Source organism: Mirounga leonina, unplaced genomic scaffold (assembly GCF_011800145.1).
Source record: "Mirounga leonina isolate KUSES-001 unplaced genomic scaffold, KU_Mleo_1.0 Mir_165, whole genome shotgun sequence".
NCBI lineage: Eukaryota > Metazoa > Chordata > Mammalia > Carnivora > Phocidae > Mirounga > Mirounga leonina.
Genome location: NW_023270415.1, coordinates 33,441,940 through 33,467,823, shown reverse-complemented (window position 1 = coordinate 33,467,823; position 25,884 = coordinate 33,441,940). Strand labels below are relative to the sequence as shown.

Below are 25,884 nucleotides of genomic sequence, written 5' to 3'. Positions count from 1 at the left end.
GTAATCTGTATTGTTTAGATAGTAGCAGGTGAGTAAATATGGGGAGCTGGGATCTAGTGGCAAGATCACTAGAGTTTTTTTTTTTAATTTTTTTTTTTAAGATTTTATTTATTTGTGAGAGAGAGAATGAGAGACCGAGAGCATGAGAGGGAAGAGGGTCAGAGGGAGAAGCAGACCCCCCGCTGAGCAGGGAGCCCGATGCGGGGCTCGATCCCGGGACTCCAGGATCATGACCTGAGCCGAAGGCAGCCGCTTAACCAACTGAGCCACTCAGGCGCCCCAAGATCACTAGAATTGAAAGCTGAAAACCAGAGTTCAGTTCTTATCTTGTTACCTTAGTTGGGGCGAGTCCTTTATTGTCTTGGAAACATAGTTTTCTCATTTATAATGCAAGGCACATAATATGTGGAGTTCTGTGGTGAATAGATGAATACTGACTATGAAAGCACAGTTTGCCCACATAAAAAGAAGGTATTACTATTATGAAGCTTATGTCAGAATGAGAAAGTGTGTATAAAAAGGCTTTCTCAGCTGCACATTCGCTCTCTTTTGTTCCCTTTGTTACTGCTTTGTAATTTCACGACATCCTAGCCTTCATTTGTGTAAACAGATGAGAACAGGATAAATAAGCATTTCTCCACTAATGTAATTTGTATACAATATATCAGATTAAATGAGCTTCTGCTTCTGATTTGTTTGAATTCACAATTCAACATAATTTAGTAATAGAGAAATAATAGTTAAAAAGACATCTGTTTCTTGTCATAAGCTTCTATTTTCATAGGAAAATCAAAACAGTCCAAGAACAGGGAAAATATGAAAACTAACATTACTGCACTGTGGTAACTTTCTGATGAGGAAAAAAAGCCACTGACAGTTTGTTTTGTTAATCATTGAAAATTCGACTTTTCAAATGTTCTGAGTTAACGGCTGTTCTACACATACATTTAAAAATGAATCTGATCAGAAAAGATGTTACATTTTTCAGTTTTATTAGTATTATCCTTTACCTCAAACAAGGTACAGAAAGGATCACTTGCCTTTGGTTGGTAACTTCATTTCTGACCTTTAACATCAATACTGCCTTATGATCATTTAACAAATTAGTTAAGACCTGCACTTTTCCATTTTTATATAAATTTTTAAGTTAAAATTAAATAAATCCACACAGTCAAAATAACAAGAGCAATTAAGACATATTTTCAATATATCCTTAAGGTCTCTGATGGTCACACATTAGAGAGCACTGGGGTGTTAAGAATGAATAGGACCTGAAACTCATCGAATTCTGACCCTTTTCTTTCATAGTTTGGGAAATGAGGCTGTGAGTGGCTGAAAAAAGGAGATAATGCTGGTTCTTGAGAACAAAAACAAAAAAACAGCTCCAAGCTATCTTTTGAATACTCTTCCTACTGTACTAGATCAGAATATAATCAATTTTTATAACTCAGTTCTCCTTTATCCAAATAATATCAGGGAAAAGGGGGGGCCTTGCTCAATACTTACATTAGCTCTTTGGATGTGGACACTGATGGAATGAAGATAAGTATCTGGGAGAAGACTAAATAAATTGGATAATAGGAAACCTCAATAGCTTGGAATAATTGGCTAAGTCTAACAAAAGGGAATTTAACAGAGAAAGAAATACAAAATCTGCACTTAACAATACAAAAACCTATGGCAAAAGTTCATCAAGTGGGACATGTGGCTTAGCAGCAGAGCATTTTTTTTTTCCAAAAGTGGCTGTTTTTATGAATCGTGGAACACTACATCAAAAACTAATGATGTAATGTATGGTGATTAACATAACATAATAAAATTTAAAAAATGCAAAAAAAAGTGGCTGTTTTTAAAGAACTAAAAGTTCTATGAGTTTACTCTTGTCTTCTTCCCAAAAGGAACTGAATTTTACTTAAAGTGATAGAAGTTTACACAGAACAATAAAGACCCTCAATACCGTCTACTTATCCACCTACAATTGAAATTCTGGGTCTGGACATTGATAAACTGGGGCATGTAGAGGGGAAAGACCAGAATGTTAAGTTGACTCAGACCTAAGTGTATTAGGAAAAGTTAAAGGTAGTTAGGAATGTCTCTCTGGAGAAGGGATAGACTGCATTTGCTGTTTTAGAGAAATAGGGGGGAATTAACATGTAGTTTGTGAAGAAAGAGGCTGAATGATTGGGTGGAAAGAATTCAAGATATAGTATCAGAAAGCATGAGTCTGAATTTGTGTGCCATCATTTACAAATGGTGTGAGCTAGGGAAAATCTCTAAGAAAATGCATATCAGGTTCTTGATCTGTAAGGTGAGAGTAGCAGTTTCTACAATGCAGGCTGGTTACGAAAGTTAAGGTAAACAACACAGGAAAAATACCTACAGTACACTGCATACAGTACTCAAAAGATGCTGACCTTTCCACCACTTTGTCAGCAGAGTCACGAGAGATTTTTATTAGATTTTTATTAGAGGATTATTTTGTATAGGGGTTAAGTGGAGATAGGAAGGTTAGGTGTACAAGATCCCTGCCAATGCTGTGTGATATATTTATATGCTGATCACCAGCATTTTGTTGTACTTTATGCCAGGAAAGATCGTTCTTTAAAACATTCCTTATAGGTTATATTGCCTTCTAAAGTCGTAACAAGTTTCCATTACTGTATCTTGCAAAATTGCTTACTTACCTATAAAGTGCAGAAAGGGGCCTCTTGTTTCCAGGTTTTGGTCTGTACGGTTTGGGTTCTCCTGCCATATTGATATCTAAAAGCAAAAAATAATACAGCACTGATTAGGAAAAGTGAATCCATATGAGAAAAATAAATCATGAGATTTTCTTTTTCCTTTTGCCATTTACCTCTACAAATGTTATATGCCATTTATTTATTAGACGGTTATTTTAATTCAACCTACTCTAGCCCAGGCACTGTTTGAGCTGTGTCATGTACCAAACAGGTTAGCTCCATGCCCTCGTAAAACTTACTTTCTACTGGGGGAGAAATAGACAGTAAACAACAAACAAAATAAATAAGAAAAATACGTAACATATTAGGAAGTGATGTTGCCATTTGCAACGACGTGGATGGAACTGGAGGGTATTATGTTGAGTGAAATAAGTCAAACAGAGAAAGACATGTATCATATGATCTCACTGATATGAGGAATTCTTAATCGCAGGAAACAAACTGAGGGTTGCTGGAGTGGGGGGTGGGGTGGGGGGGATGGGGTGACTGGGTGATAGACACTGGGGAGGGTATGTGCTCTGGTAAGCGCTGTGAATTGTGCAAGACGGTTGAATCTCAGATCTGTACCTCTGAAACAAATAATGCAATATATGTTAAGAAAAAAAAAAGAAGAAGAAGGTAGAGGGAGGGGAAGAATGAAGCGGGGGAAATCGGAGGGGTAGACGAACCATGAGAGACGATGGACTCTGAAAAACAAACAGGGTTCTAGAGGGGAGGGGGGTGGGAGGATGGGTTAGCCTGGTGATGGGTATTGAGGAGGGCACATTCTGCATGGAGCACTGGGTGTTATGCACAAACAATGAATCATGGAACACTTCATCTAAAACTAATGATGTAATGTATGGGGATTAACATAAGAATAAAAAAAAAATAAAACCCTTTAAAACCTTAAAAAAAAAAAGAACTATGAAAAAAGACAGTGTTGAATGAGGAAAGGAAATGAGGAATGTTTAGTAAAAATGAGAGAGAGAGGGGCGCCTGGGTGGCTCAGTCGTTAAGCATCTGCCTTTGGCTCAGGTCATGATCCCAGAGTCCTGGGATCGAGCCCCGCATCGGGCTCTCTGCTCGGTGGGAAGCCTGCTCTCCCTCTCCCAGTCCCCGGCTTGTGTTCCCTCTCTTGCTGTGTCTCTCTCTGTCAAATAAATAAATAAAATCTTAAAAAAAAAACAAGAGAGAGAGAGAGAGAAGGAGATATCCTTCTAAATTGGATTTTTGCCAGGAATGTCTCAGTTTGCATAGACATCTGCATGGAATAGAGCTTTGGTCATAAGAGGAATTATTAATTTCCCATGACAATATGTTTCCATCTATGTAGAAAAGGAATGTAGAAGGATGGAATTGTAGAGCATACCAAGTTTACTGAGGGAATAGCACAATGCACTCAGCAACTAGAATGTGTAGTTTCAGTTCTGGGGTGGTCAGAAGAAGAGAGCACATCCTTGGCCTTTGTGAACTAAAACCACGATAAAGTGTCTAAGATAAGACAGTAAGATACTTAAGTACATGACAAAAGAGTATTTACATACAGCTGATCAACTTCTGTCTTAAAGAAATGTGTAAAACTATTAAGGGGTTAGAAAGTTGGGTGACAAAGGTTTGGAAAATTACATAAAAACCAAGATTTAATAAAGTTAAAATTTCTAAAACATGATAAAAAGGAAAATCTTAAAAAAAAAAGGCAAACTTCAAGAAAAGCTTTGAAAGAAGTGAGGGACATTATTTTAACAGAAAAGAAAGGGAATACTTCTCTTTCTTACAGTGGGCTAAATACCCTGGATTAGGGATGGATGAGCCACCCACCAATGAAAACAACCAAAATTTCTACATAAAATTCAGCTGACCCTTGAACACTGGTGTGAACTGCACTGTCCATTTATATGCAGATTTTTTTCAATAAATACAGTATGGTGCTGTAAATGTGTTTTATGATTTTCTTAACATTTTCTTTTCTCTAGCCTACTTCTATTGTAAGAATACAGTATATAATACAGGTAACATACAAAATATGTTTACTGTTTCTTTTATTGGTATGGTTTTCAGTCAACAGTAGGCTATTAATAGCTGAGTCTTAGGGGAGTCAAACATTATATGTGAATTTTTTAAAAAGATTTATTTATTTATTTATTTATTTATTTATTTATTTATTTGAGAGAAAGAGAGAGAGAGAGAGAAAGAGCTGGGGAGGGGCAGAGAGAGAGGGAGAGAGAATCCCAAGCAGACTCCCTGCTGAGCGCAGAGCTCTACACAGGAGCTGGATCTCACGACCCTGAGATCTTGACCTGAGCCAAATCAAGAGTTGGCAGCTTAACCGACTTAGCCACCCAGGCACCCCCTATATGTGAATTTTTGACTGTACAAGGGGTCAGTAACTCCCATGTTGTTCAAGGGTCAACTGTAGAATGTATCTCTTTTTAAAAAATACAACACTGAGCTAGTAGGAAAGTAAGGCGTTCATAGAAACCTACACCTGAGTGAAAGCAGGAACTCAGATGGAAGTGGAAGACTGACTCTACCTTGTTCCTTGAAGACATTTGTTGAAACCAGAACTTGAGCTTTAGCTTTCATGCCCTTGTGAACTAGAGGGGGCAGGAGACAGTGCCCACATTAAAGAATATGAACCCTATAATCACTAAATTCAACATCCATGTGTGTTAAAATCCTTAATTAGGAAGAGATGGAGACTTCCTCCTTCTGCCTAATAAAGGATAGCTACAAAAAAAGAATCTCTAGAAAATGTCATACTTAATAGTGAAACCCTGGCCACAGTTTCTTTAGTATCAAGGAATTTATTTTATTTTATTTATTTTAAAGTTTATTTATTTATTTTTAAGTAATCTCTACACCCAATAGGGGTTCGAACTCATGACCCCGAGATCAAGAGTTGCATGCTCTTCCGACTGAGCCAGCCCCTGGTATCAAGGAATTTAAAAGGGCATTCTCTGTTACTAATTCTGTATAATGCTGTACTGGATTTCATAGTCAGTGAAGGAAGACAGGGAAACAGTATCAGAAATGGGAAGGAAGAAATGAAACTGTCATAATTGCTGATAATAAGTGGATCCACGTAAACACTCCAAAGCATCCACAAATTATTATAATCAATAAAAGTTTAATAAATTTGTTGGGTTCAAAGCCAATATACAAAATTCAACTCCATATCTCTACACAGCAATACACATTTTTAAAATATAATTCTAAAAGATGTAATTTATATAGTATAAAAGTAAAGTACCTAGGGATAAATACATCATAAAATTTTTAAAATGTTTATAAGGAAAATTATAAAACTGTATTAGAAGATCTTACAGTTAACTTACATGAATAGAGAAATTGGAAACCTTGATATAACAAACATTTTAATTCTTCCGAAGTTGATTTATTGATTCCATATAATTTCAATAAAATCACCAAACATTCTTTTTATGTCTCTGTGGAGTTGGATAAGTTGATTCAGAAATTTATATGATAGAGCAAAAGGTCAAAATAACCCCTGGAAAAAAACCTAAAGGTGGCAAAGTTGCCTTATCAAGATTTATTTTAAGCTGTAGTAATTAAGACTATAGTAATGGTACAGATAGAAAATGAACCACTGCAACCCAGTAGAGGACCTCCAAACTGACACACACAGATGTGGATGTCTGAATTAGGAAAGAGGTGGCATAGCTGATCAGTGAGTAAGGATAGGCTTCTGAAGCTGTAATAATTGGTTGCCAGTTAGTGCAAGGACAAATATGAAATTGGACCTCTACCTTACACTATACAGAAAAATTAGTTACTATTGGATTAAGAACCTAAATGTGAGAGGCAAAATATATAACTTTTAGGAGGAATGTAGTAGAACATCTTTATGAGATCAGAGTATGGAAGGATAATCTGAAGCCAGACCTAAAAAGCACTAGCCTTAAAATGTAGGATTGATAAATTCTACTACATTGCAATAAAATAAAAAGAATTTCTGCTCATCAAAAGTCACATAAAGACAATGAAAAGAAGGGCCACAAACTAGATGAAGAAATCCTTGAGAAAGGATTTCTTTCTGGAATATATAAAAAACTCATTTACATAATAGGAAAAAGAGACAAACCACCAAATAGAAAATTGGGCAAAAAACACAGGAGAGGCACTTTACAGAAAGATGAATGCTGAATAAACACATGAAAAGACTCTCAACCTCACTAGTAATGGAGAATTCAATTTTAGTATATGTGCTGCCGAAGCGAGCATAGTAATGGAGAATTCAAATTAAAACACTATGGGATACAATTGATACCCACTGAATTTACAATAATTTACGAAGTCTAACAATATCAAGAGTTGGTGAGGTTTGAGAGCAATTGGAATATGTGTACATTGCAGGTATAAACATAAATTGGTACAATTATTTCAGAAGATAATTTAGCAGTTTATAGTGAACTTAAAATGCCCAAGCCCTATGACCCAGGAGGTATGTATGTACCTGAAGAAACTCTTGCATATGTGCACCATATGATATATACAAGAATGTTCATTGCAGCACAGCAAGATAGAAAAAATTCCTAGGAAAACACAAATATCCTTTGATAGATAACTGGATAAACGAATGGTGATATATTTACAAAATGAAACTATACAACAGGAGGGAAAGAGAGAGAGATAGAGACAGGGAGAGAGACAGAGACAGAGACTTAGAGACACAGGCAAAAACACTGAATCTCAGGAACATAACACTGACCAAAAAATGATGTCATGGAAAGACACTGACAGAATGAATCCTTTTATGTTAATAAAAATACAAATTTAAACAAATGTTGCATAGGAATCAAATACATGTAATAAAATAAAAGAAGAGCAAGCAGAGATAAACAATAAATTTGGGATGAAGGTTACCTTTAAAGGGCAGAAAAGAATGTGGAACTTGGGCAGGACAACTAGGAGACTTGAAAATTAATTATAATGTACTATTAAGGGTGCATGTGTAGTGGGAACATGAGTTTTTAATATAGCATCATTCTTTTTTTTTTCTTTATTCATATGTTAATCCCCATACATTACATCATTAGTTTTAGATGAAGTGTTCCATGATTCATTGTTTGTGCATAACACCCAGTGCTCCATGCAGAATGTGCCCTCCTCAATACCCACCACCAGGCTAACCCATCCTCCCACCGCCCTCCCCTCTAGAACCCTGTTTGTTTTTCAGAGTCCATCGTCTCTCATGGTCGTCTACCCCTCCGATTTCCCCCGCTTCATTCTTCCCCTCCCGCTACGTTCTTCTTCTTCTTTTTTTTTTCTTAACATATATTGCATTATTTGTTTCAGAGGTACAGATCTGAGATTCAACCGTCTTGCACAATTCACAGCGCTTACCAGAGCACATACCCTCCCCAGTGTCTATCACCCAGTCACCCCATCCCCCCCACCCCACCCCCCACTCCAGCAACCCTCAGTTTGTTTCCTGCGATTAAGAATTCCTCATATCAGTGAGATCATATGATACATGTCTTTCTCTATTTGACTTATTTCACTCAACATAATACCCTCCAGTTCCATCCACGTCGTTGCAAATGGCAAGATCTCATTCCTTTTGATGGCTGCATAATATTCCATTGTATATATATACCACCTCTTCTTTATCCATTCATCTGTCGATGGACATCTTGGCTCTTTCCAGTTTGGCTATTGTGGACATTGCTGAATATAGCATCATTCTTTATAACTCTAATATAGTATGAATTTTATTTTGTATATATTTAATAACTAATAAAATAGTAAAGAAAATGGGAACAAAGATCATTAAGTTGTGAATTGATAAATATTCAGGTCAGGGGTAGTGAGTTTTGGTGCACAGGTGGTTTCAGCAAAGATTGTGAACGAGGAAATATCAGGAAAGAAGAGCAGTTGGGTGGGTGGGGGGATTACTGGATATGAGTAGATTAGTAGAGACCCCAATTAAAACTTTACATCTAATTTGACTGGGATATAATTTGGGGTTCCGAGTAGAGGACACTTGTGAGAATGAATCATGAAGACAGTGACTCTTGTATGATTTGGGATAAGGCACAGCCAAAGATCAAGGCTGTCTGAATCTTTCAGATGTGACAGAGTTGGAACAAAAAAGTGAGTGAAACAAAAGCAGATTTCTATTATTTTTATAAGGTTTGTAATGATGGTAGAGGACACATGTCCATGAAATATAGTAAGACACAATGTGTGTATCTCTAGCTCAGACTCCATGAGTCTTCACTATGAATTGAAAATGTAAAACTATTCTCATAAATAAATAAAAAGCTTGAGACTTAAGTCTGTCAACACAAATATTGTAACACCTTTTTGTTTTGTTTTGTTTCATTTTAAATTTTATTATGTTATGTTAGTCACCATACATTTTTTTAAAAAAATAATATGGTCCTAGTGGTTCTGAAGATAAACTTAGGAGTCTGACAGCATACACCTACAATGGAAAGCCTTTCATGAAAGGCTGTTAAACTCAGTATTTCCAGACATGGGCCTCTCTTCAAAAGTTTTAAAAAATGGAGAAAAAAATCTTTTGTTTCTTATAGACATAAAATAGTGCTCAAATGCATAATTTTCCTTTGAATTTATTACAGGAAATACTTATATTTTATAAATTTCATATTGCTATAGTGGAGATCATCCATAACTTGGTGTTAATGCACAGGGATGAGGGTGAAAGGGGTTGGATGTGGTCCAGGGAGGAGGAACGGAGATCAGTGAGCTCAACTAGTCAGTGAACATGATGTCTTGCCAAGCTCTGTATGAATGAGCATTTCCATTGTACTGAACTTTATAAATATAAAATTTAATTGTGTCTTCAGAACGACATGGTTTATCTGGAAGCCAAGGCTCAGGTTTTCATGTCTCAAGAGCTATTGGCCTTAAAAGGGACCATGCAAACAGGGCAAATCACATCTGACCAGTAAACTCTGTGGTCAGTGCTGGAGAGACATCCTGAGGTTTCCTTCCCTGGTTGTCGGGCACTGTGTAAGTTTCCCATAGGTAGGGCAAGAGAACAATGACCAAGGTTTACTTTTTGGCTCCTCTTATAAGATAGGGGCTTTGGAGTAAAACATTGAGATACAGAAAATAAAGTGTTATTTCTTAAATTCCCAAATTTGGAAACAGAATCATACCAAATACTAATATTTAGAAATCATGTACTGTCCTCAAGAAAGGCTGTAGGTTTAATCATTCTCAGCAAAATTTTTTGAGATCATCCCAAAAATCCTAGTTAAATTCCTACTTGTTTTAGGTAAGTACCTATAAATGTACCTATATATCAAGAAGGTGTACTCTATTATCTGAGTATTAGAATTATATTTTTGTAGAGAGAGTCAGTAACGTTAGGTAAGTACCATTAAAAAGAAGTCTCTTAAAGTGTTTCTGTTTGGGTACAATATACATCACAGCTGTGTGGAAGAACGCCCCCAACCCCTTTTTGGTCTTAGGGACAAAGCAGAAGGGAGCTAAACTTTTACCCGTGGATAGGAGATGACTGGAGACAGCAGACTTCCCCAAGGAGGGAGGAGGGGCATCTGCATTCTGTCCTATGACATTGTGAGCCTCAGTAAGGACCAACTAAGAGACTCATAGAACAGACCCCCTATCTGTTTTGAAGTTTTGATATGTCAAGTTAGCATGAAAAAAATAGGTTGAAAAAAATAAAAGTTTACTCCAAAATTATTCTTCTAATATTAAACCTCAAAATCAAACAACTGAAAAATATCCTGTTGGGTTACTAACCATATCGTTTCACAGTAAACTAGTTAAAAAATTTATTTCATGTTCTAAAAAATTTAATCAGTTTTCCTTTCTTCTTTATATCTAAGTTAAATAAGCGATGCCAACATACCATGACAGGAATAACTATAAAGCTAGAGAGCTGGAAAAAGTCAATGAGCTGAACCTATTCTGGTTTGAGGTAAATGAGATGAGGCAGACAGAGACAGGTACTGCTCCAGAGTGTCTTTCTCAGAAATGATACCCAACACACGTTAATGTATTTATTTGACCGATGCTCGTTAACGTGTGACTAAGACAATGGTAACAGCATTCTATTAGTTCATGCTTTAGGACTCTTGGGAAGATACCTCCAATTTGACACCCAAACACTGTGACTCCCTGTTGGCACCCCCATTTTATGTATGACATTGCTCCAATGGCCAGACTACTGAGTATTTGCCTTTGATTTTGGACTTTTGTTCTGCACAGTGTTATTTATCCCATAGGGGTTCAGTGAGTCTATTGCTTGATTAACTTCATACAGACCAGAAGGCACATCCTTGCACAGGTTGTAGTGTGTCCAGCCAAACACACTTTGTTCAGCACTTTTCCTCAAGTGGTATTTATTTGAACTGTTTTGGAAGATGTTAATAGGTATGTTGCCGAACAAATAAATCATGGTAAAATAAGTTTGGTAAAAATGCTATAATATATCTCATTCTTGGATATTGATAATGCAGATTAAAGGATAAGATTCTGGAAAAAAGAAACATTCAGTTGCGTTTAACTCATATGTTTATCTATATATCTATATATCTATATACATGAACACAGAGTAGGTTTTGGATGGCACGCTTGTGAACATCCAACAAAATAGTGCTCTCAAACAGTGGTTTATGAGATACCCTGAAATATTTAGAAAAATACTTTACATTTATTTCTTTGCCATGTTTCAATTTGGAATATCCTCATGCAAAAAGATAATTTAATCTCTTCAATTATATATTATTTACACTACAACAATGAATGGACACTTGCTACTTACCTCTACCACTAGTGATCCCTGCTGGTATCTGTTATTTCTACAGGAATTTCACCTTGATATCAAAGTGATGTCTAATTTATAGTATAATAAGGTATCCACATTATCAATATCATTTTTTAGTTGGAGAAAAAAACTAAAAGAAATATTTTTCAAAAAGAATTAGTTCAAAGTATTATCTTGATTCTTGAGATTTGTTTGTTTTGTTTCCTTCCCCAGGTTTAAATAAAAGTTTAAATAATTCAACCATGGCATAGAGACTGCCAGGAAAAGTCATTCGGAGCCTTTTATTGTTCACATTTAAAAGATTTAGGGATTCATTACTATTCCATTGAATAAAAGTTCAGCAGATAAAGAATATAGTCCGTTATGTTTGACAAGGGAATGCATGAACCCTACATTTCCCTAGTATAGCACCCTCCATTAAAGGGTGTTTGTGCATTTATTAGTTTAGACCCTCAAAACAATCCTGTGAACTAAGCAGAGCAGGAATCATTATTCCCACGTCATGTACATAGATGTTTGAGGAACTGAGAAACTAAAGGGCATTCATAATAATATCATTAGCTCAGTTCACTACAACTGCCTCTATTATTGAGCATGGCCCCCGTGCCAGGCACTGACTGATACCTGCCCCTGTCCTGAGAGAGAGGACTGAGAGTCAGCAACAGCCTCAAACTAGAGCTGCAAGACTCACGGTCTAGAACTTTGCCTATTCTCTCATTGCTCTTACCCAGATTTTGGATGTCACATTTGCTATGCCACTCAATCCTGGTCTGGCTGTGGAAAGTAGCATGTAAGTTCCCGGGAGTCTTGGCATCATGGGGGCAGGATGTATGATTAAAAGAATGCTGTAAGGAGATCTGTCTGGCGGCAGTGGGGGAAATACCTTGGACCCAGTTGATTGCTTGAGACGTCTTGGCCAGGTAGGTTCACAACACGGTGGTTTGATGGAGCTGCCCGGAAGTGCTTTTACTCTAAGGAAAAAAAAACGCACCAGACTTGCAAATGCAAGTGTAGTCTACCGTGTGCTCTAAAATATGGACATTTGAAGTATTTTAAGCCTAAAGCTGAAAGTGGAGCTAATTTGGTACAAAAGTAAATGGCTTTCTAATCTTGTTGTTTTTCCCTTCATGGAATCAAAGCTAGTTTTAACACTTGAAATATGTCCTTAATAGTATGTTAAAATATTCACTGTTATGGGAATGAAACTGTAGTCTAATTTTACTGGGCAGTCCCTGAATTGTGACCATTTTAATGAGCCTTTGGACCTGGTTTCATAAATTAGTTCTGACACAGCACTATGGCACGTTGGCCTCTGGTTATTAGAATGCTAATGCAAAGATCACTGGTTGGCCAGATTCCCATTTGTTACCAGAAAATGCTCTATGCTCCCAGGCTCTGGCTGCAAGGGCAAACAAAAGTGGAAGCTTGAACTTATTACTAATTACTTGGTAAGCCGCATCATGTGACTTATTTAGATTCAAATTGGTTTTTCCCCAATAGAAACTGAAGTGAAAAAAGTGGGCATGTATAGTTGATGCTCTTTTTTTATTTACTGTCTACTGCTTTCAATGGTTATATTAAGAAGAAAATAAAAATGCCACAAATCATTCATTTTCAATGATCAAATAATTACTGAACCTACAGAATGTGCCAGGTACCGTACTAAGTACTGGGTAAATGTATATGAACATGGTGTTCTCTGGGATGTCACAGAGAGAGATGAACCTGCAGCTGACCACAGCTAATCTGATAAACGTCACAATCAAGATGACTAGTTCATGCTTTGGGAACGTGGTGGCCCTCCCTCTATGGCTGAGGATGCTCTCAAGAGTCCATTCTTGGTACCTGATGTGGTTTCCTCCCAAGACACCACCTACGACGTTAGCAGTCTCACAGAGTTACATCTATCAGCAAACTCTGCAAAAGCCGCTGCTCTATCCATTAAGCGGTAGAGACCTGTTTCTGTCCTTTTGTTTATTTTGCTTTTCTCATCAAAACTCCCATTAGCTAATTTTAAAAATACTTTTGATTTTCCTGAAGCCTAAGTGGCCATGAAACTGGAGGAAACTTTACGACACTGGTGCATATTTACTCAATGTCTAGTTTAAAGTTATTTAACAGCGAATACAAGCATATTATCACACAGGTACAGAGCAATTTTTTAAATCAAATTTGAATTTCTTTAATTCCTCAAACTTTCAACTTGCATCATTTTTTTCTCTATCACTTTATCTCTTATATTACCTTGGGTATATTTTTTGAAGAATGCTTTTCTGTGTTCTATGAACATCTCTAAGAATCTCTACAAAGGTAAAAATGAAGGATTATATGTTTTATTAAGAGATAAAGGCTCCAGAAACCAAATGAATCAAATCTGAAATTTGGATAAATGTTCACCAGCAGCACCTTGAATTTGTTTAGGACCTTGCTTAACAAATTTACAAATATACTTAATGACCTATTGACATTAAGAGTAGAGACAACTGTTGTGGTAATTAAGACCAAAAATACCTGGTAGAAAAATAATCTTAGCCAAATATTCATTATCAGTGCATGGACTTAACAGTATTAGTTTTTTTGCATCCCAAGAGTTTATTTAATTTCATACTTGAGGACAAAATATTCCTTAAGGAAAGTAAAATTCAAACACAGAATCTGGATTAATAGTTTCCTCTTGAGAACTCTCAGATTTCCATCAGTGAAGTAAAGTAGATCCCAAGCTTTGGGTATTGTTTCCCTGTGTTCTCTTCCTTGTCTACTCTCTCTCTTTTCATATATGTATAGATAAATTTATTTTCTCTGGTCCTTTCTTTGATGACTTTGCATTCAGTATTTAAAACACCAAAGCTACTGTATTTAGAGTATTTTATAATTCATAAATATAATGAAACACCAAAGCTAACGTTAGGTAGCTTAACGCATTTTATATTGAGATTAGCATACAACTCTGATCCTCAAAGTTTGGTTGGCAAACAGACAGCATCTGTATCCTGTTAGAATTGCAGAATCCAGGTGCGATCTCAGAACTAATGAATCAGACTACATTTTAACAAGACGCCCAGGTAACTGCTATGCACATTCAAGTTTGAGAAGCAATGGAATCTAACATATTTAGCTTAAATCACTTCCTTTAATTATTGTTTAAGGATTTTACTTTTTTTAAAACTGCTATGAAAAGGAAGTATTAAGAATTCTGAGCAGACGACATCACTCACGATCAGAGAAATGCAAATCAAAACTACCATGAGGTATCACCTCACCCCCTTCAGAATAGCTAAAATCAATAACACAGAAACACGTGTTGGTGAGGATGTGGGAAAAAAAGGATCCCTGTGCACTGTGGGTGGGAACGCAAACTGGTGCAGCCACTGTGGAAGACAGTATGGAGGTTCCTCAAAAAATTAAAAATAAAACTACCCTAAGATCTAGTAATCACACTACTGGGTATTTACCCAAAGAATACAAAAACACTAGTTTGAAAGGATATATGCACCCCTATGTTTACTGCAGCATTATTTACAATAAGTAAAATATGGAAGTAGCCCAACTGCCCATCGATAAGATGAATGGATAAAGAGGTGGTACACACACACACAAACACACACACACACACACGCACAATGGAATATTACTCATCCATAAAGAAGAATGAGATCTTATCATTTGCAACAACATGGATGGAACTAGAGAGTATAATGCTAAGTGAAATAAGCCAGTCAGAGAGAGACAAATACCATATGATTTCATTCATAATGGAATTTAAGAAACAAAACAAATGGAACAAATGGACAAAAACAAATGGAAAAAAAAATGAACAAATGGAAAAAAAAAAAAAAAGGAAACAAACCAAAAAACAGACTCTTAACTATAGAGAACAATTTGATGGTTACCAGAAGGGAGGTGGGTGGGGGGATGGGTGAAATAGGTGAAGGGGATTAAGAGTACACTTCATCCTGATGAGCACCGAGCAATACATGGAATTGTTGATTCACTATATTGTACACCAGAAATTAATATAACACTGTATGATAACTACACTGGAGTTAAAAATTCTGAGCAGAAAAATAAAGCATTTAGGGAACAAACTTGAAAAATGTTTTTTAAATGCTTAGAATGGCCTAATGGTATCTTAATGTCATCTTTGATGATAATTATAGTTGCTAGTATTTGCACATCATTTAACATTTGATCACATTTTCACACGTCTTAAAAATTTTTCACAATAATCTTGTGATATGGGTCTTACCGCAGATTCCCATTTATATAAATTGAAGTTGAGAAAGTATAAATTATTTGCACAAGATAATATAGCTAATAAGTAGGGGTGCCAAGACTCTGAGTTCAGGAGTTCTCACTCTAAATAAACATCATGTTTTATAGATGAAGTTTGACTTTTCAATTAAAAAATAGATGTATCACTTGTGGCAAGGCTTATAAAATTTATTGGCAAATTACTCAAATATTTCATAATTTAAAAGATAAATTTTTCACAAAGTCTTGGTGAACATAAATAATGTAGAAAACCATTAAATTCAATCTTATTGTTAAAATTCCATGAGATAGCAAAACTTCAAAGAGCTCTGTGACCGAAAATGTAAGCCTAGGAGAGCCAGAAATCAAGGAAATGCAAAGGATCTAACCTTCACCAAAAGCAGGAAAGAAATAGATTCCCTGATATTTAAGAACAAAGCCAAGCTATGATAAAAACAAGAATAGACAAGATTTAATCACATAAAATTTTTTTTAGATATCGCCATGCAACAATATGTAGAGGACTTTAAAATGACTCCACCTGTATCATATCCTCTCTCTAGCCAGCCACATTTCACACCTCATGCCCTACTCCACTCCCCCACTTTTCCCCCTCCAGGTATACGGATCTCCTGTTTCTCAGGCAGTCCAGGTGTGTCCGTCTGCCTTTGGCATTAGCCACTTCCTCTCTCCCAGCCTCCTCTCCCCCTACATAATTCCACGGCTAATTCCCCTAATCCCTTCAAATCTTTGCTCAAGTGTCACCTTCTCGCCTATTTAATGTGAGGCATTTCATTTCACTACACTTCTCACACTCACAATCCCAGTTACTCTGCTTGAATTTTTGTTTTCCAAAGGATTTATCACTTCCTCATTCGTGATACAATTTATTTATTCATTATGCCTATTGTTTATCTGTAGGTGATGCCCTACTCTCCATGCTAAAATGTTGGCTCCATGAAGCCAGGGATCTTTGTTTTGTTCACAAATATATTCAAAGCACCTAGAATACTTGGCGAATAGATGGAGTTAATAAGTGTTTGCTGAATACATGAATGACTTAATCAATGAATTAGTGACTGTTTTACCTGAACTTCAGGGGCTCAATATGGCTGTCAAAGGTAGAAAGTAGAGTCAAGAACAAGGTTATAGTTACAGTGACCATAAAGTTTAGTATCTACATGAGTCACTTTTGGGTGTGAATAGGGCATTAAAAATATTAAAATTATATAATTTTGAAAATTTATTTAATTGATCAACAAATTGGTTTATTACATCACTGGTTCTATAAAGAGAAGTAATCAAAAAGATTTTAAAAAATTCTTAACTGTTTAAAGTGAAGAAAAATTAAAACAAATTTCGGTTGATTATCTGAATATGAAATATAACATAAACTGACTAATTTTTCCATGGCGCTTTGATCAGTTTACACTGTGTCACTTACATTTTTCTATAAAATTTGTTTTTCAGTTATCTTATTTTAAATTTTTCATAAAATTTCACAAGTCTTCCTCAAAGTTGCACTTTGCCATTAATGGTTTTGACATATTTGACACTTTCAAATTATTCCACTCTGTATAGTATTTTTAATTGAGAAAATACATCTACAGGTGCTGAGGAAAATCAGCTCAGAACTATTGTAAGTGGAAAATATTCTTAATTCTATTTTTATGTCGATATGTGTAACTGTATTAGACCAAATATTTTCATAGTATTATCTTTTTACTTCCATTCACAGAGTACATTTCTTGACATTTTTATAAGATAAAAATTGTCAAAAATGTCTTAATATTCTTTTGAATGTCTTAGGAAAGGTAGATGCCATACAACCATTGGCATTCTCAATTTCTTTTTTTTTCTCTTTAAATTCAACTAGCCAATGTATTCATTAGCTTTTGATATAATGTACAATGATTCATTAGTTGCATATAGCACTCAGTGCTCATCAGATCATGTGCCCTCCTTAATGCCCAACACCCAGTTAGCCTATCCCCACCCCCCCCTTCTGCAACCCTCAATTTGTTTTCCAGAGTCCAGACTCTCTCATGGTTTGTCTCCCTCTCTGATTTCTTCCCATTCAATTTTCCCTCCCTTCCCCTATGATCCTCTGCACTATTCCTTATGTTCCACATATGAGTGAAACCATATGATAACTGTTTTTCTCTGATTGACTTAGTTCACTTAACATAATCCCCTCTAGTTCCATCCTTGTCGATGCAAATGGTAGGTATTCATCCTTTCTAATGGCTGAGTAATATTCCATGTATATATGGACCACATCTTCTTTATCCATTCATCTGTTGAAGGGCATCTCAGCTCCTTCCACAGTTTGGCTATTGTAGACATTGCTACTATGAACATTGGGGTTCATGTGCCCCTTCTTTTCACTACATTTGTATATTTGGGGTAAATACCTAGTAGTGAAATTGCTGGGTAGTAGGGTAGCTCTATTTTCAACTTTTTGAGTAACCTCCCCATTCTGTTTTCCAGAGTGGCTGCACCAGCTTGCATCCCCACCAACAGTGTAGGAGGGTTCCCCTTTCTCCGCATCCTCGCCAACATCTGTTGTTTCCTATCTTATTAATTTTAGCCATTATACTGGTGTAAGGTGGTATCACATTGTGGTTTTGATTTGTACTTCCCTGATGGCAAGTTTCAATTTCATTTCATTTTGGTACAAAATAAAACTCCCTAATTATAAATAGGACTTTATAAAAAGTCAAAAGACTTTTCCCTCAAGTTGAGACATTTCAAAGCACTATAATAGGAAAATGAAAATTAAATCTTGTATATCTTTAGAGCTGTCACTGTATAATTTATTTACTCCATTCATTGCTTTTGTAAGAATTGTCTTCTCACTTAAGAGATTTGCTTTTAATAATCAAAATTCTTTATAAACTTCCAAATTTGAATCTTGCTGAATATGTCTTTTAAAGATTTTATTTATTTATTTATTTATTTATTTATTAAGATTTTTAAAAAAATTATTTATTTGACAGAGAGGGAGAGAGGGAACACAAGCAGGGGGAGTGAGAGAGGGAGGAGCAGGCTCCCCACTGAGCGGGGAGCCTGATGCGGGGCTCGATCCCAGGACCCTGAGATCATGACCTGAGCCGAAGGCAGACGCTTAATCGACTAGCCACTGAGGGGCCCCTTGCTGAACATTTTAATTAGAGATTTCCAACTAAATTTGAAGAATATGTAACCAAAATTTAGAGTAAGAGCTCAAACATCTGAAATTCAATTGATGATAGATAGCAGAGAGAGATTTTGTAATGATATATTGATGTTTTTAGTTCACAATCAGATTCATCACCAAAATTTCTGTTCTGTTTCCTGACTCTATAAACATAAAAAAATATATAAAATATGATACTTACAGGTCAGTTTGTATAAACTAGTAGAATATCATAGCTTGTTTGATACAATTATGAATTATTTATATGCCATAACAGTTCAAAGTACATTTCTGCTCCACAGCTTTCATTTTTTGCTAAGAATGTTATTTTTTACCATGCTGTATTCTACTCAAAGTTGTATTCATGTTATCACTGTAAAAATCATATAATTTTATTTTCAATGTGAATTTTTAAACTAAATTTGCAATACCATTCACAAATAATGTCACCAATTTCATAGTTTTCATTTAATAGTAAAAAACAGGGTTTTAATCTTAAAATAAACATTTAAAGACACAAATAAGTTAGCCTAGAGCCCATTAAAAATTTATGAACAAAATAATTAATCATTGTTATTAAAAGACTTTCAGAATAATTATTATGGAGAAATTGCCCATAAGGTGGGAAGCCAGGGCAATGTGATTTCTAAAAGAATTGTTTCTTTCTGAAATTTTTTTTATTTTTATTGAGATGTAATTGATGTATAGAATTATAATGATTTAACATATGCGTATATATGAAATGATCATCACAATAAGTCTAGTTAACATTCACCCCATCACCACACAGTTACAAATTTTTTTTTTCTTGTGATGAGAACTTTTAAGATTTACTCTCTTAACAATGTTTAAATATACAATACAGTACTATTATCTCTAGTTGTCATGCTGTACATTACATGCCCATGACTTATTTTTTTATAATTAGAAGTTTGTACCTTTGACTACCTTCACCCATCTCACCTGCCCTCCACCCTATCCTGCCTCTGGCAACCACCAATCTGTTTTCTTTATCTATGAGCTCGGTTGTTGATTTTTTTTTCTTAGATCCCACATATAAGTGATATCATACAGTATTTGTCTTTCTCTGTCTGACTTATTTCACTAAATATAATGCCCTCAAGTTCCATCCATGTTATTAACAAATAACAGGATTTCCTTCCTTTTTTATGGGTAAATAATATTCATGTATATACACGTATACAATGGTATACATACATATATCTAAATCTATATCTATTTCTCTATCTATCCCACATTTTCTTTATCTATTCATCCACTGATGGACACTTAGTTTGTTTCCGTATTTTGGCTACTATAAAAAAAATGCTATGGAGATGCAGATATGTTTTCAAGTTAGTGTTTTTGTTTCCTTTGGATAAATACCCAGAAGTGGATTTCCTGAATTATATTTTCAATTTTTCCCTCAAAAGGAATTCTTGATGTCTAGGTTAGGTACCTGGCTCATGGGAGGGCCTAAAATATGACTTTAATTAGTGATTTATAGGCATTAAAAGAAAACATTAATATCACAGATACCATAGTGGGGTTAATGGTAGCCATTTTATAAAAATATACTAGACTTTTTTCTGAACTATACATTTCTGAACTATAAACTAATCTGCACGATATCTATGCAAAATCAATACTGCTTTCCCCATTTATAGAGAGTAAAACTTTAGGCAAGAGAGATGAGTAGGTTGCATAAGGTCATGCACCTAGTATTCTGGCAGAACCCATGTTCAACCTAGATTCTTTGTGACTCCAGAGGTACATTCCTCAAACTACCCAATTACCTGCTCCTGCTTTAAGGGTAGAAATTCTATCCTATTGCTTTTGGCAACCACAAATGCCTGAGCAAAAGAAAGATAGGGATGTTTATCTCCATTGGATATTGAATGACTACTGCAGGCAGTTTGCTACTTGGGTTAGTGCTCATTAGCTTTTGATGAATATTCTGAAGAGACAGGATCTTCAATGTGTTGTATTTGGGAAGAAGGCAGATCCTAGGAGAATTATTTAATAGTCACTGATTACTAAGGTAGTTTAGAAAATATGTCCACAAATTCTTTCATACATGTAATAGGCAGAAATATAGTCCCCCCCCGAAGACATGCAGAGCCTAATTCCCAGAACCTGTGAATATGTTACATTATATGACAAAGATGAAATAAGTTAATTTTAAAATAGGAAGACTATCCAAGGTTATCCTGGTGGGCCCAGTGTAATCACAGTGGTCCTTAAATTTGGAAGAGGTAGGAAGGAGAGAAGGTCAGAGTGTTGTAATGTGAAAAGGACTCAGATCACCAGTGTTGGTTTTAGAGATGGAAGAAGGTAGCCATGAGCGGAGGAATGTGGGAAGCCTTTAAAAGCAAGGAAAGGCAAAGAAACAAATTATCCCTCAGAGTCTACAGAAAGGAGCACTGCCCAGCTGACCCCTGTAATTTTACCCAGTGAGACCTATGCTGGACTTCTGACCTACAGAACTCTAAGATACTATATTTGTATTATTTTAATCCACTAAATTTATGGTAATTTGTTACAGCAGCAATAGAAAACTAATACAATACCTTTTCCTTCAAGAAGTAGAATATAATTCACCTCTGCCTGGGTGTGGGCTGGACTTGCTTCTAATCAATAGAATGTGTGACTCACTTCTGATGAATAGAATGTGGCGGTAAATGGTGTATCACTTCCTATATGAGGTTATAAAAAGACTGTGTCTTCTACTTTGGGTACACTCTCTCTTTCTCTGGGATTTCTTCCTCATTCCGAGGGAGTAGATTCCATGTCATCAGGCACTCTGTGGAGAGACCATGTGGTGAAGAGCCAAACCCTGCCAGCCACTACATGGGTGAAGTTGGAAGAATATCCTTACCTAGTCAAATCTTTAGATGGTTGTAGCTCTAACTAAAACTCTGATGGCAGTCTTATGAGAGACTCTAAACTAGAACCACACAGGTAAGCTATGCTAAGATTTCCTGACCCACAGAAAGGGTAAAATAATAAATGTTTATTATTTTAGGCTATGAGACTTTGGGATAACTTGTTAGGTAGTGATAGATAACTAATATCATTACTCTAAAGTTTGTATTTACCTATCAAAAGAGAAGAAATAAACAGAAAAGGAAAAAAAAAACTAATTAGGTGAATATGGCTCCATTTCTCCAAATAAACTCTAATATGAATGTGTATATTTCATCGGAAAGTTGTGAGAAAGTCAGTATTTTTAGTGTGACAATGTACACATACAAAACTGGCATTTTTATGAATATAATTTAGTCAACTTTCATTCAGATTATAAATGAAATTAAAACCTCAATGTTGAGAATAAAATTTCTCAAAACACAATTTTACTAAGAATACATTCATCCATTTTTACACATATTTTAGCGGATTAGAGCTGTCATAACTACTGAGATCAACAAAGGCAATTAACCTCTAATTTTTTCCCCTGTTCTTCTATTTTGCTTTTCCCTTGTAGTCTAAACTTGATGGAACAAAGCATGCCCTAAACTGAGGTTAATTAATGGGTTTTCTTATGTTGCTATATAGAAATATTCTCTAGACTGCAATTTACAAAGTTTAATAACTTCCATCCAAATATGTGTACATATAACCATTAAACAAAAAATAACCATTTACTTCATGAAACTTTTATGTTTAATTTCAAATTGAATATGATTATTGAAATAGAACATCATTTTTTTCCCCTCTATGAGTATAATTTGTCTTGGCTAACCAAATACATATACTAGCCATGCTAAGCTTACTACATGACAACTAGCCAAGTTCTCTCTCCATCCTCTTTTTTAATTTTGCTAACATTCAGAGAACAAATTTGGTACTCACAGCTTCTTTTAAAAGGAATCCATTGCTCCTGCATTGCTAAAATACAATTCCCCAAATCCAGCTTAAATGTTGACTAGTATATAAATAATCTGTATGTATAAATATAAAAGAGATATACAAATTGCACCCCGGTTTTTTTTTTTTTTTTATGAGGCTGAATGAATTTCCTTATTTAAATGTTACAGTAGGGAAAATAGTATTTTTAAATAAATCAGTGTCCATTATTTTCTCTGTGAAATCTGAACTAGTTTTACCTTTTGAAACTAATTCCTAAGGAAATTTCTAGTGGATAGAGATTATGTACTTTTATTTTGTAATGGCCTCTACTGCTACAGTAATATTTGATACCACATCTGATCTGAATTTAATTACCAGTGTATCATCTAATAATCATGCTATTAAAAATATTCCTAAATTTTACTGAGATTTATCAATAACAAATTGGGGTCTATATTTCTACGTAGAGGCTATAGAAGCCCTTTCTTCCTTGATTTAAGTTCTCCTTGTTAGTGTATCAATACATATATTTCATTGCTTAATTAAGAGGGGACAAGATATAGCACCACAGGAAATTTCAAATAAGGATGGTTGAATTCAAAACAAATGAACAAAGGAAAAAAAAAAAAAGAGAGAGAGGGAAGCAAACCCAAAAACAGGCTCCTAACTAATAGAGAGGAGAGGTGGTGGTGGAATAGCGGATGGGGATTAAGGAGGGCACTTGTGATGAACACAGGTGTTGTACGGAAGTACTGAATCACTATATTGTACACTTGAAACTAATATTATACTGTATGTCACCTAACTGGGATTTAAATAAAAGCTTAAAAAAAAAAGAATAGTTGAGTTCACATTCATTGTCCTTAAATCAAGGAAGAAACTGTTAAAGAAGAAAAATAATTTCTGTACATCTTAAAAAGAGAACAATAATTGTGATTTTATTCACAGAGTAATCAAAATATGCTTCATTACGTAAAGGAAAATGTGCTTGTCTACAAATCAATTAGTTCTGCTAATGCAAAAACACAACAGCCTTTTAAAATGTATCTTTTCTAATGTCTTTGCCTCACATATGAAGCTTAGATAAGAAATCACAAGAAAGCATCATCAGCAATATGAATATTAAAATGTGAATATAACTAATTATGCACAACTACTTCTCTCCTCAGGCTGGGGCTCGAGGATCAGCAGGTGACACTGTAGAAATTATTATGTTGAAAATCCAGTTGTTAGGAAGATAGACATGTGTTACTAGCAAATTCCTAAGATATACACGTAAATAAAATGGTAGTCAGCCATCAATATTTATTCTTGGGGGAATGTGGTTTCTGACTAGGATTTCACTCTCATTAGAATGTTTTCACATGTTTTAGCTTCTATGGGAAAGGGTAGGGCACCGCCACTGAGGGGCTGTTACATGCCCTATAGGATTTTACTGAAGTTGTCTCTAATTTTGTATGCTGATCTCGTAATCTTTTTATTTCATTTTGAGGGCTGCCTATCAATAAATCTCCTTACCTCAAACCTCTCTTATTTGCTTTACTGTTTTTTTTCTTCTTAGAAAAGAAGAGGCACTTAAAAACATTTATCACTTCATATTTCAAAGTTTCCTATTGTTTTTTTGGGTGGATTGTGGATGCCATAGGGATAATAAAACCCATGGTATATTGGTCCAGATAATGTATTCTCTTACACTTTATGAGTATTATTACTAATCTCAAAAATTCAGAAAAATATAGGTTGCCTCTATTTGTTTATGGCAATAAATTATAACAAATTTTCTGTAAACCTTTTAGGAAAAACCCAGCTTAACAACAGCTCACATGATTTAAAACTCTGTCTTCAATACTTTCAGCTTAATGGCATTGTCAAATGTCAAGAACACTCAGTAAGAGGCTTTTTTTTTTTTTACAGTATGCTATATTTTACCTTTTTAATAATAGCTGTCAAGTCATAAAACATTTGCTGTGAAGAATGATTAAACTAAGTGGATTACAAATTTAGTCACAATATTGTAGAACTAGAATCTTCTTGGATTTCTACTGTGGCCACATAGTTCTATTATTACCTTTGTATTAATATTTACAACACTTATGGTTCAATATTATAAAACATAAGATTGACAGATTACTTTTCATATCTTACAGAGGCAATTTTTTATAGACACAATCCTCATACACATACTCTAATTCAATCACTGCAAAATCTACTAATTCAGTAAAAACAATGGTTTGCCAATAGTATCAAGAAAATATTTAAACATTTTAGTTTGACCTCACAAGAGTGAATTAAAGTCCAGTTTATTTATGGTTATTAGCATTTGTTAGACATGTGTGCACAAAAGATACTATAAATATAAAGGAGGGACAATTGAGATTTAAAGTCCTTGCTATACATCAGTGTCTTTGATGCCTTGAGAACGTGCTTCTGTTGACAACATGTTATTCATGTGTATAGTTGTGACAGAAAAGACTGACATGTGGTCAACAATGATTTTCACAGTAGGTCTACTCAAAAAAGCTGCTACTTGCTTTGAGAGACACAGCATTGGTTCATAGGAGATATGGTTGCTTCTTTATCTGATGGGCCATACCAGCATTTTATTCCGAACCATCCCTTCACTGGTAGCCTTATAGCATACTTATATAGTTCTGCCATGTTCCAATAGCTCCTTCAAACTGCACATGTGCCCTCTCCCTATGTCATCTTGACAACTAAACCTCAATGTCCCATGGTGCCTAACCATCGACATATTCATAGCTGGTCTTAGCACCAGGCTTAGGAGCTAGACACCTGCGATCAAATTCTAACTCCAGTGCTCACTAGACTGGAAACTTGGACAAATTAGCTAACCTCACCCATCAAAAAGTTGTACTACCTCATAGTGCTTTGGGGAATAATTAAATGAATTAGTATGTACAAAACATTTGGAGAGAGCTTGGCATGTAATGTAATCACTGGTTAGCTGTTGTTGTGGGTATTATTATTTTAAATCTTTCTTCTTCTTCTTCTTCTTCTTCTTTCTTCTTCTTCTTCTTCTTCTTCTTCTTCTTCTTCTTCTTCTTCTTCTTCTTCTTCTTCTTCTTCTTCTTCTTCTT

At 35.2% G+C, this 25,884-nt stretch overlaps 1 protein-coding gene across 5 annotated transcripts in view; it reads right to left on the bottom strand.

Moving 5' to 3' along the window:
- Positions 1-25,884, bottom strand: part of RALYL (RALY RNA binding protein like) — a 686,645-nt gene that overhangs the window by 130,664 nt on the left and 530,097 nt on the right. For all 5 annotated transcript variants that reach the window (XM_035011452.1, XM_035011454.1, XM_035011455.1 and 2 more), the window contains one exon: positions 2,685-2,760. In XM_035011452.1, coding sequence (XP_034867343.1) covers positions 2,685-2,760 — 76 coding nt within the window. The remainder of the gene's footprint in view (positions 1-2,684; positions 2,761-25,884) is intronic.